Source organism: Protopterus annectens, chromosome 6.part0 (assembly GCF_019279795.1).
Source record: "Protopterus annectens isolate FY-2018-M chromosome 6.part0, PAN1.0, whole genome shotgun sequence".
Taxonomy (NCBI): domain Eukaryota; kingdom Metazoa; phylum Chordata; order Ceratodontiformes; family Protopteridae; genus Protopterus; species Protopterus annectens.
The window spans coordinates 727,045,677-727,068,109 of NC_056737.1; the positions used below are offsets into that span (position 1 = coordinate 727,045,677).

At 45.0% G+C, this 22,433-nt stretch overlaps 1 protein-coding gene across 2 annotated transcripts in view; it reads left to right on the forward strand.

Annotated features, from left to right (window-relative positions):
* Positions 1-22,433, forward strand: part of LOC122804502 (collagen alpha-1(I) chain-like) — a 481,965-nt gene that overhangs the window by 144,712 nt on the left and 314,820 nt on the right. For both annotated transcript variants that reach the window (XM_044074415.1, XM_044074414.1), the window contains exon 3: positions 7,417-8,925. In XM_044074415.1, coding sequence (XP_043930350.1) covers positions 7,417-8,925 — 1,509 coding nt within the window. The remainder of the gene's footprint in view (positions 1-7,416; positions 8,926-22,433) is intronic.

Consider the following 22,433-nt stretch of genomic DNA (forward strand, 5'->3'; position numbering starts at 1 on the left):
GAGTGCTTCTAGCGCTGCAGGCATTTCAAGATGGTCTTCCACTGGGAACGATTGAAATACAAACTGACAATATGTCAGTGGTATGGCACATAAACAAGGCGGGACCAAAACCTACCCCCCTTTGCCGGGAGGCCCTGAGAGTATGGCAGTGGGCGACTACCTCCCAACTCTTTGATAGCAGCGCACATCCCGGGGAAATCCAACGTGATAAGACAAACTCACCAGAGCAATTCTAATGCGTCACGAGTGGTCCCTAAAACAAGAAGTAGTGGAGATGATTTTCCGAGCTTGGGGCCAGCCTTTGCGGCTGTGATCGGATTGGAGTCGTAAAGAATATTTCCTCAGAGCCGAGATTGTACATTGTGGAATCACAAGGAGGAGACTCTAAGCGGAATTAGAAACATTTGCCAGTGTCAGAGCCTATACCACAGCACATAGCGTGTGAGAGACTCTTTATCTCCGAGTGAGTTGTCCAGTGTTCCAGAGAATATTCCTGTTCCTGTGACTGATCAGAAGTTCCTGATAAGAGTTGTTCACAGAAAACTCTCCCTGTTGCCAAATCTAGTCCAGATTAACAGATCCAGTCGTTACTCCATATCATATTTATGTCATAAATACACAGCAACTTGGAGATGAACATTGTTTATGTCCATAATAATGCATGTCTAACTCCAGTGTTGTTTTTACTAAGGGCAGTCTTTTTAAGCGGGAGGATGTCCATCTTTGTGTAAGGTGAGAACCTACCCAAGGGCTTGCACAAGTGTACAATTACTGAGCACGTGCCATTTTGTAGTAAGCTGTTGATGTAAGCATGGTTGTCTGTAAGGTCGGTCTGTTTATATTCTGTATTTTATGATGTATTTTTTATGTAATAAAGCATCTGAACAAACAACCCCGCCTGTTCATCTGTTAGAGAGGGACGAGTGACAACATTGTTGAATTCTAGTGCAGAATAAACTAGAGAATTCCAGTTGTTCATGTGCAGAGTATTAACTCATTCAGTCCAGATCAGCTCAGAAAATGTCTACCTGCTTCCACCATAGGAACAACAGTGCAGCCTGAGCTCATTTTCAGATAATCCATTTGTAGTACCATACAGAAAACAAATGTTTATAATTCTTTAACCAAGCAAACAGTCTGGGTTCTGTCCACGTATGTTACTTGGATATTATTACATGAAGTTTTACATTTTGATAGTGGCTTCAAAAGGTTACCTCATTCATCACCTTTGCATCTTTCCTAGCAAAGCTTTACCAAAATATGAAAAATGTAATACTTTTCATGACCTAAAGCATTATCTGTATGCTGTACACGTGTACAGATACAGTTTGTTCTTTTACCATGTAAGTACCAATACGGTCTTCAAAATGAAGTCTTACTTAGAATGTTGACATGTTCCCTAGCAGTTATTTGCCAAAATAGAAGTCCTTTTTCTATTCTGTCATAAACGGATATCTGTACATGCATACAGATAAGTACTTTTGCCATCTTGTAAGTACTAATACAGTCTTTAAAGACTGAGTCTTGTTCAGCATGTTGACCTGTTCCCTACTAGAATTAACCAAAATATGAAAAAAATTTCACAGGAAACTGTTAAAGGATACAATGTTCAGGTGCAGTAATTCGCAAAAATATGAATCCCCTAACCACAATGGATAACTTCACCTGTATCATGTAAGAAATTGTGGTAAAAACATCTGCATGACTCAATGGAAACCATAGTCTGACATGTGTTCATCAATGTAACGACTTTTAGTTATGTTAATAACAGTGGCAGCTGCTGAGGGTTTTAGCTGACAGGTGATAATGACTCAGTATTATATACTGTAACTGCACATACTGTAAATTAGTAATGTGATAATGACTTGCATGTCATTGCTGGAAGGTTCTGCATGTTCAGACAAAGCCGATAATTACTGCACGTAACCTGTTGAGCAGACATTCATTACATTCCTGATGTAGGTGCACCCAGCTATCCAGTTTAACCACCTTCTGTCCATATTATATGCTTTGTAAAATACAGTCTATATAAAAGTATTGTCGTGGTGAGATTGTGAAAAAACAGGGTCTATCTCATGAAGGTACTCACCAAGACTTGAGTACCTTCTTGACTCCAGCAATGCTTCTCTCCTTATCCATGTGATGTGCTTCCATTTTGCATTTTTATCTGCATGATATAGAACCTATGGCATTCACTTAGGGCTGTGGCCTGGCAGGAAGCTTGCCCCCTTCCTTGGATTGGTGACCTAGAGTTTGCTTCTTCAACCCCTCCATCTGACTCTAGTGTCCTGTACTAAAAGATGCTTGGAAGAACAGTTATTGAAATACAGTACTTTTACATAGAAGAGCAAATCCAAGTAACACACACAATGTCATTACCTTGTTTGCCTGCCTGGCACTCTAGCATCTTCCAAGAGTACAAGTTGTAATTTTTGATATCAAAAATATTATGCTTTTTCTGGCTTCTATTTAGGCAGGTCACTTGATAGGCAAATGGTCCCCCTCTAGTAGCACCACACTAGTATGACCTCAAAAGAGCCATTTAGTCTAGAAAGCAAATGCATTTGAGTTTACATCAGTAAGCTGCAAGTTTGCAAGCTAAAACTACTTAAAACATAGAGGTGCCAAATGAAAGGAAAAACCAACAGGCTGAACATGAGGCTTGTCAACAAGCATAAGCAGAACAAAAATGCATACAGTTAGAAGATGAAGCAAAAGAGAGAATTTTTTTTTTTTTTTTCCTTCTATGCCAGCAAAACTGGAAGGAACACACTATTGAACTCTCTTAACTTGCAGATAATTGGATTAATGATCCTCAGCGAGACCTGAGAGTACGTCAGGTGGATACTCCAAATCTAGCTGCCAGAAAGCAGCAGACACGTATTAGTAAAGATGCAATCATAACAGCAAAAGGAGCCGCTGTTAACAGAATTGTCAGAAGAAAAAAATATAAAGTGGGGGCACGAGTTTGTGAAAAATGATTATTCCCTGTACACCAGGCAAAATACATGAAAGGAATGTTGGATTATATCTGTAGTTATTAAACTGTCTAGAAAAACTGCATAAATTAGGTAGTTAGGGAAGATGTAGCAGGGCTGGTGTAACATGACAGCAACATAGTGCTTTGGAAGTCAAAATCAGTGTTGACTAGGGAATTCAAAGCTGGCATTCCCAATATTCATTTACCTGTTCTTTTGAATTATTTTGAAAATTTATACAAGGTCAATGAATAGGATCAATAGATGGATAACTTGTTAGTCAATGAACCTTGAATCCTATCCAAGTTTGAGTCACAGCCAATGTCTATAGTGAACCCAGTAACGGCCACCACGATCCAAGGAGTTTACCAGGTAAAGGAGAAATGGAGATGTAAGTAGATGGACAGGCCTTTCTTGTACATGAGACACACAGACCTACCAACCTCTGCAGGCAATTTAATTCTCCAGTCTGCCTATCACAAGTTTGGGAGCGCCAGTACAGAACAGACAGGGAGGACGTGCAGACTCTGCACAGAAGTTTCCCCATCCAAGAACTAACCCTAGAACATCTTGCTGCGCCTGGTTTCAATGGGGTGTCTGTATGTAATTGGAACTGGTTACTGCTGTGTCAGGAAAGTGCTGACAGGTCGATTTTTAAAACGCTAAATTACAGAATTCAGTATATGGAAATAATGCAAATGATACTTGGAACACCCAGATCACTGCAAAGTTACTAAGTAATGCATTTCCTGCAAGAGCGCCAGTTATTTCAGGATATGTTTAGTGCTCCTAGGAGGTCAGCATTGTCATATCAGTGCAGCATTTATTCTACAGAGTTCCGAGAGAGAGTATGTAGCTGACAGGCAGCAAGGAGAGTGACCACAGCCTACTATGAACAGCTGCACATTACTAAAATGAAAAACCATACATTCACATTTAGGCATTCTACTGCAGTCCGCATTGCATATTACATAACATGTAATCGGACCAGGTTACTGCTAAATCAAGTAAGAGATGACAGATGGATTTAAAGCACTAAAATACAGAAATAGGTATTTACAAATAATGCGAGCGACACTACACGTACACACACGTACACACACACGCACACACACGTGTACACGCACACACACGTGTACACGCACACACACGTGTACACGCACACACACACACACACACACACACACACACACACACACACACACACACACACACACACACACACAGATCACTGCTAAGTTACTAAGTAATGCACTTTCTGAAAGAACGCCAGTTATTTCAGGACATGTTTAGTGCTCCTAGGTGGTCAACATTTTCAAATCAATATAGCATTTCTTATATACAGAGTTCCAACAAGAGATTATGTAGTTTTTGATAGGCGGCAAGGAGAGTGAAAGCCTACTATGCACATCTGCACATTACTAAAATGAAGAGCAGTATATTCATGTATATACCACACAAGTGTAAATTAACTTTAGGCATTATACTGCAATCTGTATTGTGCATTACATATCAGCATTATTGGGCAGCCATTTCAGGACAAAATTGGGCAGATCTGAACATAATGTAGAAACTCCACTGCTGAAGCGATCTGCAGAAGACAAAGTAGATGTAAAATGTTCTACTGAGTTGGAACCAAAGATATGTGCCAAACTTGCTTACTTGAATTGTCCCTGGCATATGCTTGGCTGAAGGGTCTGGTAGCAGTCTGTGAAATCACCATGGTAATGTCTGTAAAAAAAGAGCGAGGACTCCCTATTTATTCACCCCTGAACAAAGGAATGGTTTGGTGTGGGGGCGGAGATCTGTTATGGTTGCAGCAATCTGATTGGCTGCCACTGCTTGCATCACCACTGTGGCCAGTGAATAAATGCGGACTAAGCAATGGAGTTTTCTACCGTCTGCAAGTAAACATACTGGCTTCAGAGTGTTCTTTTTTTACCATTCCTTCTATTTTTATTTTGCTTTAATGCAGGTGAAGGGGGAATGTTAGAGTTTGTGTTTACTATCACAGGGAAAGCAGAGAAAATTGGCTAGCTGTGAATGATTGCCACCATAGAAAGGGTACACAGCAAGCAGATTTTTCTCAAAATCCAGTGTAAACAATAGTTAACTCTACTGTGGAAATTGAGTTGAGAAGGTAATTAAAAAGTTCAGGTACTTTTTCAATATAATTTTCATCAATGGAGTTGCATTCTGTTTGTGAACCTAGCTGTGCTCCTAGATGACCTCAGAGGTGGACTCATGAAGGGCTCTGATGTAATATTAGATGCACCCTGTGGTGGTACTCTGCATTATAATGAAGTCTTCCGAGTGGCAGTTGGAGAGATTTTGACAGTGTTACAGTGGTATTTTTGGGGATTTTTTTCCTGATGTGTGGCATGGGAGATGTCACTTTCAGTAGACTGCCTGCAGCAGAAATTGTTTAGGTACTGTTGAGAACCTAATCTAGTGCAACTTTCCTAGCTGAAATTTTTGTACCTGGTTGGGGAGTTGACTGTAGAAAACTGTATAGTTGAAAGATATTTGGTGGATTATTTGAATTTAATATCAAGTCCATCTGTTTATCTTTAAAAAAATATCTTAATGAATGTGATGGAACATAGCATTGTTGCCATGTGGAAGATGCTCCTGTACATGAATCCGCCATAGAATATATAATGCTGCAGTAACGGTGGACTTGGGGTGGTTTAGAAAATAAGTAACTCTGACTTTATGGAATTGTGGATTTTCTAGACTTGATTTGCAAGATATATTTAGTATAGCTACTTCTCTAGCTTTATTCCATTTTTGTTATTGCCCAAGGGTCCAATTTACTCTTCTTTTGTGAAAACTTTTAGCCATGTCTCACTAGCTACAAATATGTCTGGAGAGTGCTGGGCTAGTGAAGCAAGTAGTTCTGTTTTATTGCAAATACTCGAGAAATTTTAGATCACTGTCGCATGGATGTCAGCAGCTGTAGTGTACAAGTTACTTGGTTAAGAGGTTAGAGTGACATGGGTTTGGGTGAATTCCTCCAGAAAGAGTATAAGTATGTGTGTGAAGTGAAAATGTGAATCTAACTGTTTTTCTTTGCTGTTTGGCATTTGAGCTTATAACTAATCATCACCCGTGAGTTTGAACACTGCATCAAACTTCACCACTAAAGTCATTGGGGGGAGGGGGGGATAATTGCAAATGTAAATCAATAGGTTATATTGCAATTGCCAAAAGAAAAGCAACTTTTATGTGGGAAGTTCTGCTACCGTGCCCTTGGAAATTTAAATGTACTGACTCCTGGGTTGCACAAACTCAAAATGGAAAAGCACTGTAGTTTTGTGACGGTCAGTAATTAACTTCAACTGTCACACAATTTGACCTACTGAAAACACCAGCTTTTCAGTTTGAGATGAAATGCTTGTAGCTGTGTCACAATACTATCATGTATGTGAATGTACTGCTATATCGTGTAGCAGAAAGTGAGCTGCACACTAAATGTGCATCTTAACTGGCTTTTAGTGTTTGTCAACTCCGTTGCCACATTAAAAGTAAATTTATGATAGTATTGTCTTTACATTACTACCCTGCGGTGGTGCTGCTGCTGCGGTAGCGCTGTCGCCTCAGAGTAAGACGCTGTCCGGTTCGATTCTCAGCTAGATTGTCTTCTGCGTGGAGACCTGCGTGAATGGGTGTACCTTCGTTGAAGGTTGTGCGTCAGGGCTGGTAACTCGGCACGTAAAAATCAACTACCAATCATTAGCGGACCGGAGTTCCGCTGTGGCGACCCCTAACTGGGAAAAGCCGAAAGACACACCATTGTCTTTACATTACTAAGATTAGACAGATACCTAGTGATTTATACTAATCTATCGGGAAAGAAGAAAATATTGTATAACTACGTTTAAACTAAATGCTGCCAAAATATATTGATCAATTCCAGACAGATTAGGATGCCTTCACTGATTCATGTTAGTTACGTGCCTTCAGGTTGGCAGTTAACAGATGTTGGGTAAATATTGGGAAAAAGCAGCACTAATTTGTAGCAAGTAAAACAAGGAAACTCAAAGCAGTGTTATTGTTTTTGCAGCCTTTGGATCAACCATAAGTAGATGTTGGGAAAACCTTGGGAAAATAATAGTGGCACTAATTTTATTTAATTTGTGGTTTAGTCTTGGCTATATTGTTACTCCTGATTTTTAGTCACTTGATGTTCGTGTCTAACTTTAGGGATCGAATTTGGTAAAGTGAAAAGGGATGGGTGGTTTGGAGAAAAATATAGTTTTAGTTGGTTCCCAAAACATAGCTTTACTTTCAGTAAGAATTTTTAACATTTAACCAAAACAGTGCATCCTGTGTAAAGGCAGTATAACATTTTATGTGTTACTGTGTATATGCAATTAAACGTTAATATTTTTATTGAAATCAAGCACATGTAACTAAACTTGCTTTCCTGTCTATTTTTTCGCTTACTGATGCCCTGCCTGATTCTGCAAAGACAAACAAGGCAAATGGTACAAAACCAGGTCAGCAACCACAGCCAGGATGGCCAGGAACTAATTCATGGAACAGCATTCCAAGTGCTCCGCCAGCTACATCATCCATGACACCAAGTGCACCTGCATCTAATGCAACTTATGGAACAGGATCAGCTGGACTCTATCCATCAGCCACTGCATCAGCAGGCCCATATCCTTCAGCTCCTGGCTCAGCAGGATCGTTTCCCACAGCACCTGGATCAATGGGTCCGTATTCATCAACTTCTGGTTCAGGTGGGCCATATTCTGCAACTGCTGGATCCACAGGACCATACTCTGCAACCGCTGGAGTCGGTGGACCTTATTCAACTCCTGGAGCACCTGGACCATACTCTTCAACTTCTGGAGCCACTGGGCCTTACCCCACAACTAGTAGCTCCACAGGGCCATATTCTTCAACTGCTAGCTCTACAGGACCATACTCTACAACTGCTGGCTCCACTACACCTTACCCAGTAGGTGCTGGTTCTGTTGGCCCCTATTCTGGCACTGCTGGCTCAACTGGTCCTTACAGTGGTGGTGCTGGCTCAACTGGCCCATACTCTGGGGCTGCTGGCTCAACTGGCCCATACTCTGGGGCTGCTGGCTCAACTGGTCCATACTCTGGGGCTGCTGGCTCAACTGGTCCGTACTCTGGGGCTGCTGGCTCAACTGGTCCGTACTCTGGGGCTGCTGGCTCCACGGGTCCGTACTCTGGGGCTGCTGGCTCCACGGGTCCGTACTCTGGGGCTGCTGGCTCCACGGGTCCGTACTCTGGGGCTGCTGGCTCCACGGGTCCGTACTCTGGGGCTGCTGGCTCCACGGGTCCGTACTCTGGGGCTGCTGGCTCCACGGGTCCATACTCTGGGGCTGCTGGCTCCACGGGTCCATACTCTGGTGGTACAGCAGCTGGAGCCTCTGGGCAGTATCCTCCATCTGGCACTGGCTCCACTGGCCCATACACTGGTGGTGCTACAGCTGGTGCCTCTGGGCAGTATCCCCCAACTGGACCTGCACCTGGTGGACCTTATCCATCTCAGAGTGGGACTCCTAGTACTGTACCTAGTGGGCCACAGTCTGGTTCAGCAGTGCCATACCCTTCAGGGCCATATTCTACCCCTGGTATGCCATACCAAACACCTGGTGGTCAGTCTGGGCCTGCATCTGGTGGACCATGGGGGTCTACACCTTCTGCATCATGGGGAGCAACCCCACCTGGACCTTTTGCTACAGCTGGTATGCCTTTTCCACCTCCAGGCCCTTATGGTGTCCCTGCCTTACCTCATGGATCCTGGGGTCCTATACCTTCTGGTTCTTGGGGTGCTGCATCTTCAGGACCTTATTCTGCTGGACAGTATCCACCTAATAATCCATATTCAGTGCCAGCTGGATCAACCTTTCCATATGGTGGGCAGTCTGGATCATTTTCTCCTGCAGTGCCTGGGGGATCACTTGTAAGTAACACACAACCTTTTTGTATTAAAACAACATTTTTATTCATAATTTGTACATAATTATGTTTGAACTGACATGTAATTTGAATTGAATCAAACTTGAAGTCCTTTATGTATGCAGTAATTCAAGAGAGCATTTGAAATGAGAATTTTGTTTTGAGAAAATTCTTTTGTTTTCCACTGTCTGTTGTATAGTGAGGTTTGAGTTCTAATTTGTTGTGCCTTTTTGAAGAGGCACATTTTCATCAAAGAAATGTCATTTGTGCTTGCAGAAGGTAGAATTGTCTTAAGTTGCTAGATGCATGAATTCTCAAAATGGATGCAAGGAAATGACCTCTTGCGCAAGTCAAGTCTCTAAGGCTGGTACATATATGCCTCTGCTTGTGCTTTATTTGTGAGGTGGGTGTACTAGAGTGGTCTAGCAGGGCAGAGGGCTAAAGCCCTGATTTGTCAGTGAGCTGCTTCTTGTGCCAAGGGCACAGGCTTTGAATGTTTCCACCTGTCTTTGCCAACTGTAATTTTGAGTAAGTCAGTTAACAAGCCAGTAACTTGGGGCAATTTGAAATCTGAGCTAAATTTCTTAATGGTCTTCTGTGTTGTATGCCTAGTAACTACCTATGAACATAAGTACATCTAAGATTGTGGCTGCTCAGTCCAACTCTGGTAGTTTCTTCCACCTTCCATCACCATTGACAATGTGGCTGTGGTGTACTACTCCAGTATGGGTGGAACTTACTCATACACTCTGTGCCAGAAGCCCTTGATATGGGAGTGGGCTGTGTTATCCAGCCCCCTTATCAAGCTGTGGTCTTGGGGAAAACAATTGTGTTACAGCTAGGGTTTACCATTGTTTGCATTTGTAGCAGAAGTTGCCCGTTAGCTTATTAGTGGCACAAAAGCTTTATTTCATTGGGGTAAACCTTGCTGCATTTTGTTTACATCCCTTGCAACACCAACACAAAATGGAACAAAACACTAGTTGGGGACCCCCCCCCACCCAAAGAAAGCAGCCTAGGGATGCATTTCTCCAGAAATGGTCCCCATTTCTTCTTGTACCAGGTTTTTATTTAAAAAGCCAACCAGAGCAAGTAAGAAGCTGATGTCCTTCAATGATGCATCTGCAGTCATCACATATGGGTTGTCCTGCCTCAGGCAGCCCTTCAGTCGGCCGGATTCCAAAGTCTGGGTCCGGTGTCGGCTGACGTCGCCCCTTCCCCGACGTCAGAGCGCCTGGGGTATAAAAGCGTCAGCCGATGCCATCTTCCTCAGTCTTTCTTGCCGCGTGGTGCCCGAAGCAGAAGCAGTTCGCAAGTGCCGGTCGGCCAGCTCCTGTAATCCAGCTAACCGAAGACTTCAAAAGCTAAGCACCCCGTTGGGGACTCTTTCTTGCCTCAGCCGATGTCAGATAAAGTTGATAATTGTTTAACTTGTGGGAAACAAATACCTCATAAGGATTTCCACTCTTACTGCCTCCCCTGCCTAGGCCCAGACCACGACGTCTCGGCCTGTTCAGCCTGTGCTTCCTTCAACCGATGCACTCTTAGACGTTGGGTGGAGTTCGCAGAGGAATTTTTTGGGGCTAGTTTTTCATACAAAATGCCGTCTGAGACTCCGACTTCACATTTAATAAAGAAACGGAAGGACAAGGACCGACACACGCGGGCCGCAGTTTTGGCTGAAACCACGACCAGGCCTACCGCGAGTGTCTCTGTCTCGGCTGAAACAGAGTCCTTGGTACTTCCGACACCCGAAACCGCTCTACCGACAACCTCGGCCCCGGAGGCCCCGGAGGCCCCTGCTGAGTCGGTTATTGAATTTCCTTCAGAAACTGGTGTTTTGGAAACTTCCGACACCATTCCTCTAGACAAAACTACTCTAGCACGTGGTCAGCTAGGCCTCCTGCATCCATGTCCATAAAGGCATTCACCAGGGCTAAAGTTGCTAAACTTACAAAAGCTATGCCCCCCAGGGTTATTCCTCAGGGACCCTCTACAAGTTCACAGATTCTTACTTTAGCAGAGGACCTTATTTCCTTGATTAGGGGATCTCAACCTCATCCGGACAAGGGCTCTCAACCTCCTCTAGACAAAAGGCCCAGGGTTGAGCCCTCTGATCCCCACTCCTCAGAGGAGGCCTCTGATGGCTCTGCTCTCTCGGACTACCAGGAGGAGGCTTTTTCGGCCTACAAGGATTCTGATGCAGAGGAATCCATCCCCTCTGCCTCCCCTCCTGAAGAGCTATCCTTGGGTGAGACCCTTCACACTATGAGAGAGCATTTCAAATGGCAGGGCCAGGAATTTTCTGATTCCAGGAAAAGATTAAGAACTCTTCTGCATTTACCTCAGCATAGACCTTTGGCTATTCCTCCTGGTATGAATGTCATTGATGTGTATGCTGAGTCTAGCATAACCCCTGACACTCTTCCCCCGGCCCCTGTCAAACCCGATGGGTACTACAGGGTCCCGGACTCGCATCAATTTCTTTACAAGGCCCACTCTGCTGATCCAAAAACTATTTCCCAGGGCCCTAAAGGGGTTGCGGCTGCCACCTCTAAAAATCCACTCCCAAAGGGAGTCCAGGGCTTTAGAGAGATGGGGTAAAAAGTGTATACTTCTGCTACTCTTTCTATGAGGGCATTAAATTGTCAATTTCATATGATACAGTAACAAAAGTATTTGTTAGATGAATTGCATAAGAAACTGTTCACCTGAACCCCTAGATCGCAAATCACTACAGGATCTGGTACATAACTCCCAGCAGGTTAGTAACCATTTCTTACAATGTGGTTATGATGCATTGGAAACTTCATGTAGGTCAGCTATGACAGGTGCAGTCATACGTAGGCATGCTTGGCTGAAGGAACAATCTCTGCCAGACCATGTTAAAGCTAAGCTTCTGGATGCTCCCCTGGAAAAGCAAAAGTTATTTGGCTCCACTGCTCAGGAGGTCTTAAAGAAGGCTGAGGAAAAGGCAAAATCTGTACAAACAGTTAAAGATTTTCTACAAGTCCAACCACCAAGATTCAGCAGAAATTGGCCTGCCAAGAATTGGTCCTTTCCGGACACAGAAAGATTTCAGAGAGGCAAGAACAGGCGTGCCAGAGGTAGAGGGCAAGCTAGAGGCTCCTACAGAGGGCGTCAATGGCAGCCTCCCAACCAGAGAGGTAGTGCAGGACCTACAACTGCTGCACAAGGACAGACTCAATGACTTTGCTTTGATTCCGCCAACCAGGGCTCAATTAGAAGCACCTTTGGGCGGAAAGCTTGCTTTATTCTCAGACAATTGGCACACTATTACAAGAGACAAATGGACACTGCAAATAATAGACAGAGAATACAGGTTCCATTTTCACACATTACCAAAAAGAAAAGGCATGCCAGACCTGCCACCAAATCAAAGGGCAGAGGCTTTGAAACAAATCTCCAACTTAATGCAAATGAAAGCTATAGAAAAGGTTCCTCTTTCAGAACAAGGCCAAGGATTTTATTCCAGAATTTTTCTTGTTCCAAGAAAAGAAAATCAACTGAGGCCTATTCTCGACTTGTCCGCACTGAATACTTATCTCATTGTGACAAAATTCAAAATGCTGACTCTACAGCAACTCCTTCCCATGCTGGGCAAGGGGTCTTGGCTGGTGACTCTAGACCTCAAGGAGGCATACCTGCATGTCTCTATCAGACAAAGTTGCAGAAGACACCTCAGATTTCTTGCAGGCTCAGAGCATTATCAATTCTCAGCATTGCCCTTTGGCTTATCTACTGCGCCCAGAGTATTCACGAAATGCCTGGCATCAGTAATTGCACACTGCAGACTTCAGGGGATTCAAATATACCCATATCTGGACGACTGCCTTGTACAAGCGGACAGCCAACAAACTTTGGTAAAGGACTTGAATTATGCCATCCACCTACTGCAGGCATTGGGATATACAGTCAACTTTCACAAATCAAGACTTGTTCCATCCCAAAGAATAACTTTTCTGGGTGCGGATTTAGACACAACCACCCAAATGGCTTTTCTCACAGAAGAAAAACAGACAACTACCGGATTACTTCAAGACAAACTCGGCTGACTGCAAGGAAAATCCTGCAGGCCCTGGGTTACATGGCATCTTGCATTCTTCTCCTTCCCCAAGCAAGGATGCATATGAGAAAACTACAATGGTACCTAAGGAGTTTATGGACTCGCCACAGCTTAGAAACTGATCCCACTCATTCCATGTCTCCAAAAGGAATTTCTGTGGTGGGCTCAAGCAAGCCAATCAAACAGGGGTCTGCCCTTCAGCAAGCCAATAGCCAGCCAAACTAAACGGACGCTTCAGACCACAGTTGGGGAGCACACATGGAGGGCAGATGTATTCAAGGACTATGGTCACAAAAGGAGCTATGCATGCACATAAACCAAAAGGAAATGCTGGCAGTGATGCATGTAATCGAGGCCTTTAAACTCTTTCTGCATCAAGGCCATCTGCTAATAAGGACAGACAACACCACAGTTATGTGGTACATAAGCAAGGAGGCACCCATTCCTACCCTCTTTGCAGACTGGCAATGAATCTCTGGGAACTTTCCTTGAAACTCAATATAGACCTGCAATCCCAGTTTGTGCCAGGAAAAGACAATATACTGGCAGATGGCTTAAGCAGAAATATCATGTATGCACACGAATGGATGTTGCACCCAGACCTCTTCCTACAGATAACACAATCATGGGGAAGGCCAGACATAGATCTTTTTGCCTCCCCCCACAATCATCAGCTGAAGAAATTCTGCTCAAGGACATACCACCCACAAGCATGGAAAGTGGACGCCCTATCTTTCAGCTGGAGAACCCTAACAGTTTATGCATTTCCACCTCTTCTATTAATGACCAAGGTCTTACTGAAGATCAGGACAGAGCAGCCAAAAGTGATTCTGATAGCTCCGGACTGGCCAAGACAGCACTGGTACCCACTGTTAGAGCATGTCACACACGAAACCATGGCCTCTTCCTCAGTGGCCACTTCTCCTGACACAGCACAATTGCAAAACTCTGCATTCCAACCTGAAAACCTTGCGACTAACAGCCTGGAAAATACCTTGACTCCTCCTCAGGATAAGTTATCCAAGAGAGTGAAGGATATCATCATGGAAGCTCGCAGGCCTTCCACAAGAAAGGCATATTCAGCAAAATGGAAAAGATTTCACATTTGGAACACCACAAAGGGCCTAGATGCGACAGTGATGAACATGCCACATATCCTGGAATACTTGGCAGAAATGCTCCACAATGGCCTGTCTTACTCTTCCATTAAAATTCATGTTTCAGCAATTTCAGCAGAGTACAATACTGATCCACCTGTTTTTTCTCATCCTCTCCTAAGACAGTTTCTAAGAGGAATTAAAAACATCAATCCTCCAAGGAAACCTCCAGTGCCTACGTGGGACCTTAACTTCGTGTTGGAAAAACTAACTCTGCCTCCCTTTGAACCAGCAGCATCTGCAGAACTACAGTTCCTGTCTTGGAAGACCGCCTTCCTTCTGGCCATAACCTCAGCAAGAAGAGTATCGGAGTTACAGGCCCTCATGGCAGTACAGCCATTTCTTATTTTTCATCAGGACAGAGTCTCATTGAGAACCAATCCTTCATTTATGCCAAAGGTGGTATCCAGGGTCTCATTAAACCAAGCTGTTCACCTGCCTACCTTCTTTCCAAATCCACAAAAGGGGAGAAACTTCTGCACACTCTGGACATACACAAGACAGTTGCACTACTACTTGGACAGCTACAGAAAAACTGACCAGCTGTTGGTAGCATATGCTGCTGGTGCACAAGGAAAAGCAATTTCCAAACAGACAATTTCAAAATGGATAGGGAATTGCATTTGTTTCTGTTATTCCTTCCATGGAAAAACTGTGCCAGCTAACATTAGACCTCATTCCACCAGAGCCACAGCCTTCTTAAGAGGGGTGGCTACCAAGGACATTTTAGAAGCTGCTACATGGAGCTCCGTGCATACATTTTCCAAGCATTACAATTTACTTTTATATTCCAGATCCAGAGCAGGCTTTGCTACGGCAGTCCTGCAGGGCATTTTAGCTACACCATCCTTTTCATAGATCCTCCACCCCCAGATTGGCTATGGTATTCTACCCATATGTGATGACTGCAGATGCATCCTTGAAGGACATAGTACAGTTTTGTACCTACCATAAATGTAGATGTCCGATGGGTATGCATCTGCAGTCAGGTTTACCCTCCCTCCTTCCCCCCTTTGGTATTTATTGGGTACTTTTCCCTCTCATAGCTAGCTGGGGTTATCTATTATGGTGTATTTGTTGTGTGTGTAATGTATGTATGCATGTATGTGTGTATATGTGTGTGTATATGTATATATGTGTGTATGTATGTGTATATATATATATATATATATATATATATATATATATATATATATTTCTGTGCATGTTTGGAATTTATTGCATTTATCCAAATTTAGCCTTCCTTTGAGGGCATCTGGGGCAAGAAACACTGAGGAAGATGGTGTCTGCTGACGCTTTTATACCCCAGGCGCTCTGACGTCGGGGAAGGGGCGACGTCAGCCGACGCCGGACCCAGACTTTGGAATCAGGCCGACCGAAGGGCTGCCTGAGGCAGGACAACCCATATGTGATGACTGCAGATGCATACCTATCGGACATCTACATTTATGGTAGGTACAAAACTGTACTTTCTCATACTGTCTTGGTCTTGTCAAGTGATTTTCTGTCTCCCTGTCCCTCTCTCTGCTGTGATCTCATCTTGAGAAGCCATTACGCATTCTTCTCACCATCCTGACTTCCACTCCCTATGCCTGGTAGCAAGGCTATTCCACTTCTGTTGATGGACGGGGACACTGCATACCCTGCTAGGGTTCTCCATATCTTTATTTCTGCCCAGTGGCCTAATATAAGAAAGACCTGCAAAGATAAATGGACATAGTACACGAAATTTGGATAAGGCCAAACACGGTGTGTGGACAAAGACCCAAAAATAGGGTTACATTTTAAATATTGCCCTTTGTAAACTTAAAAAGTTGCTAGAATAACAGATGTTAGCCTGCATGTTTCTGAAAGATAAGGAAACTCAAATATCTTGTGTTTTCGTGACTTCAGTCCCCCTATTATGTGCCAGAAAACCACACATTTTATGAGGAACAGACCAAAAGTATGAGGCAAAACTCTGGACAGTTGACAGACAATGCAGCCTGTGCATGATATTGTGGATTATCTGTTTTGGACATTAACACTGACCTTAGCTGCTTGTTCTGTCAAGGTCCATCTGCTAGTATTTCTAATTCTCATCATAGGTTCCACAGCACTTCTCTCATTTCATTAAAAGTTTGTAATTCTGTTTAATACTTCCTTGGACTCTCATTGGAGCATTTAACTCTGCCTGCTTTTAAACTGGATTCAAAAGCTGACCTTACTTTGTCCCGGAAAGCTTTCTTGTGGCAGTCACTTCTACGAAGAGAATTTTAGTACTACAGACATTTTGATAACTCGCCTTACCTGATTTCCCATGAGAGTACAGCGGTTATGCAGTCAAGTCATTCCTTATGTTTAAAGTAGCCTGCAAGTCAAACCAGTCAATAAATTTGCCTGTGTTTTCCACAAATTAGTGCTATAGTTGGGTGCATATTTTGTACTGTATGGATGTGTGCAAGCAGCTGTGATTCTGTTTGGAAAGGACAAAATAAAACCAGTCTGGAATAACTTTAATTGTTTATGCTTCATCCTTACAAGGTATACTTCTATGACGCCATGAAGGTGGAAAGCACAAAATTGTATTCTAAAGGTATTTAAGAACATGGACCTGATAATGTCGTATATGAAAATTTATCATGACTGTAATTTCTGCCCATCTGATTTTTATTATTCTGAAGAAGATAGGAGATTGCCGCCCCATTCTGGACTTTTAACGACTTGAACAAGCACATTCGGTATGCAGTATTCTGGAGTGCAACTCTCCAGACAGATGTTCTGCTTTCTCAGGGTGCCCCTGTAGTGTTGCTTAACGAGGTGGCTGTTTTTTGATCTTTCTTGTTTGAAGTTAATAGAAGACAGTCCTGTAGTTTTCTGTGAGTAAACACTTCATTCAGTACAAAGTGCCACTCTTGGGTATTTCCTCCTTGCCTAGAGGTTTACAGATGATACCAGTTTTGTTGACACTTTGCAGGAAGGCTGTCAAGTAGTCTTCAACCTGAATGGCTAGGTGTTGGCCCCCTTTGAGGAATCCCCTGGTAATATTGTGTGTGTGCTGTTGGATATGCAGACTCGCGGGGTATCCGTGAGCTTAACTTCCATGTTCAGCTCATGATTGCCCTATCCGGGTTATCACTGAGACAATTGAGTTGTAATCTTGGTGACCTAAGTGAGGTTACAGTGTGCTGTTCATCTTTCACCCTACCTGATGCTTTGTGGGTTCACAGTACTTACAATTCACATGCCTCTAAGGATTTTGGTTGGTCAGTGGATGATTGGGTGCAACAGAGCCATCATTCTATCTGACCTTTTTGTCTGATTTTAAGCTTTGAGCCCTATAGTGTTAAGACACTTCCATTCTCGTTGTAGACCTGCTATCCGCCTAGAGATATTGTTGCATTTAGTGATGAAAAGAAATTTGCTGGCAAGTTAGCTGACCAGTGTAGGCTCCTCCATGACTGACAGATGTGATCCCCTGAAGAAAGACTACTTCACATAATCACCTGGAGCTTCAGGCAGTGTTCCTTTCCTAAAAGCTCTTGAAGGGAAGCTGAGACCAGAGCTTCTGCTCCATTCAGACAGTCGTGCTCTGGTGTGGTGTGTTAGAGTGGGGTACTTTCCAGTCTTCCTTTTCTGAGAAGCATTGTAGGTGTGGTAGTGGGCTACAACCAGAGCATCATATGCAGCGCTGTTCACGTGCTGGGAGAAGTAAAAAAAAAAAAAAAAAAAAAAAAAAAAATGGGTAGATTTCTTGAGTCGCAGCTTAAGTTCTCCTTTGAAGCTGAAGAGCCAGGAAATGTTTTGTGCTTAGGGTCTCCTAAGATTGGTACACTGTTGGCAACATACCCACCACATGGAGTGTGGCCATTCCACCCTTCTGCTTATGGGCAGGGCTTAGTATGGAGTTAATTGGGGATATGTTCTTAGCTTCCTTTTCAGGAGAAATTTGCTTTATACCTTTCCTTCAATCCCTGTGATCCAGAGCCTGACTGCAAAGGTCAAAGCTCATTTTTATTGCCCGTTGGTGGCTGAGAGGGGTATGATGTGCTTTCAGTTCCCTGCTGGAACAAGCCGTTGCCCTGGTACAAATGTAAAGAAAGAGTGTGCCTCATTTATGACAGTCAGCTCCACATCAGCACCTGTTCTTGTCCTTTAGATTACTTTGTCGTTCCCTAGATCACTGTTGCAATGTGTTAATACCTTTGGGGTTATCCTGCCTAGGGTAACCTGGACTCTGAATGACAGCCTACAGACATAGTATTACATAAATGGGCATATGAGTAAAGGATTCTCAGACTGTCTTGCCACCAGTCTGAACACTGAGTTGTTGTGCCACTACCATTGCCAAGACGCAGATTACCTTTTTTCTTACTTTAGCAAATCTTGCTGACAGATGTCATTTAAGAAAGGAAAGTGCAACTGTAGAAGGCAAATTCCTTAAGATGTTATGTGGTCCTATCTCGCCTACATTCTGACTGATGGGTTCGGAGTCGATCCCTCGGCTTCGACTCGGCACGCTTATGCCAAAGAGCGAAGTCTCTTATTGGCTGAGCTTACTATATCCCAGGATGCACCACTACCAGTCCCCCAGATCTCGTTTGCCGCTAACTAGCGAAGACGTGGTCTCGAGCTGGCTGAGCTGAGTAGTATTTTACTTTTTTCTGTCAGAAAATTGCTGTTCCTGTCATAAAAAGCTGTTTTAACGACTACTCTGTGCTTTGTGTAGTGATTGGAGTTTTTTTTTTGTGAAACTTGTAGTGTGATTGGGCGTTGGTTTCTGATTTCAGGCCTCCTTCATCTGTAGGGCCTTTCCCGGTCAGTCAACCCCTCTCAAACCTTTGGGGTTTCAGATCCCCTTGAGTTTTTTGTTCGGATTGTTAAATCGGCAGTTGTAAACTGATTTTTGTAGAGTCAGTTAAGTCAAGTCAAATTAGGATTGTGTTGTTCTTGCTGTTTATTGGTCATAATGTCTCAAAATCCTAGGCCTTCGGGCTTCAAAAAATGCACCAAATGTAATTTTAAAATGTCAATCACAGATGACCACTCTCTCTGTGTTTATTGTTTGGGTGCAAAACATTTACAATAGTCATGCAGCGTGTGTCACGCTTTTTCCTCGAGGGTCCTCCAGGAGAGGAAAAATAAACTCATTCTTAAAGGCTTAATAAAACCCTCCTTTGAAGAAGCTTTAGCATCCTCTCCTTCTCCAGCTAAAAAGAAAAAGGCGTCGGCTCCGACCAGTCCGTCGGATCCGGCCGCCAAAAGACATAAGCAGGCTTCTCCTTCGGCTCCAAGGACTTCTGCCTCGATGCCACCAGTCTCGACTCCTCTGGCTTCGGAGCCGATGGCTGGGGCATCGAGAGGCGGGTCACCTTCGTCGGCTCCACTGGTCTCGGAGCCGACAAGGGTTGCCCGCTCAGACACTTCCTCCTCGGCACCGATGGAAACTAGTATGGGTATTCCTTCGGCGCCGATAGTCATCGAGTCGCCTCGGAGCCGGTCCCCTAGCCCTTTGGGGCCGTTGGAGAGGCCATCTCGAACCCGTTCAGTATCCTCTAAGTCATCGAGGATGTCGGATTCGGATATAGACAGGGTGCTCCAAAGACTGTTCCAGTCCCCAGTCTTTCAAAAATTTGTTTCGGCTACGACCCAGTTGGCTTCGGAGCAGATGGCCCATGCCCATCCCATTGCTATTCCTCCTCCGACCGCTTCGGCTCCGTCGGAGCAGGTGCTGTTGGAGCCGGTGGAGATCTTAGGGTCGGCTCCGACCCTTACTCCAACCCGGGCCTTCGGGTCCGAGTTTGGTACACGGACTTCTTCGGCTGGACCCGGGGGTGATGTTTCGGGACCTATGCTTTCGGTTCCGAGCCTCCCTCTCGGTGCTTCGGCTGCGGGACTTCCGTCTGCTATCATGGCTCCGGGGACCGGACTCTCCCAGGATTCTGGGGGTCCGGCTTTCAGAGCTATGAGGAGTGCCTTGGCCAAGTCTTCGGCCATCTCTCCAGCTTTACCGGCACCTTCCCTGGGCGTGGAGACTGGGTCTTTGGCAGTTCCCCTGTCCGTAGGCAGCGGAGCCCCTGGGCCTGAGGTTACCCCCATTGGGGGTTCCCCTCCTCCTGAGGGTTCTTCGGAGTTGTCTTCAGAGGAACCCCCAAGGAAGAGATCGTGCAAGAGGAAGCACGTGGACTCCCCCGAGTCTGTTACATCGGACACTGATCTTGATGCGGAGCGGTCCCCGAAGTCGTCCTCGGATGATGTCTCATTTGCAGACATCTTAGAGATCCTCAAACAACGAGGCGGCTGGATATCCAAACCCCCCTCTGCTGATGAGTCAGTGCTCCTCAAGGCCTTTGGGGCTCAGCCCTCCGCCTCCTGGGTGTCTCCGCCCTTCGAGCTCCTGGATTTAGTTTGTCGAAGGGAGTGGGAACATCCAGATACCGTGGAACCAGTCCCTTCTCGTCCTAATAAATTTTTGTCTGCCCCACCCGAGAAGGAGTTCCTCACTAAAGGCGTGGCTGTAGATGCCATGGTGGTGGCATCTGCTACACAACAGGACGTGGCAGAGGCTTCAACGTCCGTCCATCCTCCTAATAAGGAGTCTAGGAGCATGGACAGGTACGGGAAGCGCACCCTGACTTCAGCGGCCTTTACTTTAAGGTCTCTGAATTATTTGGCACATTTTACCAGGCTTCAGAGGGATCTGGTCAAGGAGCTGTCAGATTCCCTCTCGGGTAACCTACCTGAGCAGCTAGCCCAGTCTGTTAGCTCTGTTGGCTATCCTTACATCAATTTCTAACTCGTCCATGAGGCTCATTTCCTATGCGGCCGAAGGGTCGGGTAGAGCGGCAGGCACAGGCGTGGCTCTACAGAGACAAGCCTGGCTCCGCTTGTGTCAGTTTGCGGAGGCCTTCAAGTCTTCCTTCGCCGACGCTCCCTTTGATGGGTCCTCTTTGTTTGGACCTAAGGTTAAAGACACCCTTACCCGCTGTGAGCAAGAGGGAAAAACTTTATCTGCCGTAGGTGCCCGTTATTCCACTCCCTTTCGGCCTTATCCCAAGGCTAAAGGAGGGGGGAAGATGTGGTTCCGTAAATCACGTAAGTTTTTTCCTCAACAGCAGGAAGATTCCCCTTCCAGAGGCAGAGGACGGGAAATTTTTCTGGGAGACGCCGTCCCAGAGGCGGCAGAGGGCCCCGCAATTCTGGAGACCGCGAGTCCTTTCGTGGCTCTTCAGCCTCCCACACATCATGAGGGATTGCCCGGCTGTGCTGCTCGAGCCAGTCGGGTGCCGCTTGCCAAGCACCTAAAAGCCTGGGAGTCAATCACTCAGGACAGATGGGTGCTTCGGATCATTGCCGGAGGTTACACCATCCCATTCACATGCTCACCCCCACCGTCCAAAAAAATCCCGGACCCACCACCCAGTCAAAGGGAAATTGCAGCCGCAGAAGCTTTAAAGCTGCTAGAAAAAGGAGTCATCCAACCGGTCCCCACAGACCAGATCGGATCCGGAAATTACTCCAGGTTCTTTATAGTGCCAAAAAAGACAGGGGACCTGAGACCAATATTGGATCTCTGCAGACTGAACCAATCCGTCACGAAATCCAAATTCCGAATGGTCACGTTACAATCCATTCTCCCATTGTTGGAGAAGGATGTTTGGATGTGCTCCATAGACCTCAAGGACGCCTATTATCACATACCGATACATCAGGCGTCCAGGAGGTATCTGCGCTTCAGCCTGGGAGTCAGTCATTTCCAATTTTGTGCACTGCCCTTTGGTCTCACCACAGCCCCCAGGGTGTTCACCAAGTGTTTGGCAGTAGTGACTGCTCACCTGAGGAGTCTTGGATTCCAAGTGTTTCCCTATCTGGACGACTGGCTCCTGACTGCCACCACCAGGCATCTACTAATGGACAACCTCAAAGCCACCATCTCCTGGGTGCTACCCTGGGGATTACATTCAATTGGTCAAAGTCTGTCTTGCTGCCCTCTCAACGCATAAGGTTCATAGGAGCAGAGATAGACTCAAACTTGATGCGCGTTTTTCTTCCTACCGAAAGGATCCAAACTTTACAGGGCCAAGTTCAAGCTCTGATTTCAAGATCCAAAGCCCCAGCCAGGATGGTCCTACAAGTTTTAGGTTCAATGTCTGCCACGGTTCTTCTAGTTCCTCTGGCAAGATTGCACATGAGGATTCTTCAGTGGCTATTGTCAACTCAATGGTCCTTTCAGGACCTTCCCCTCAATCATCCCATCATGATTACAGAAACATGCAAACGGGACCTTCG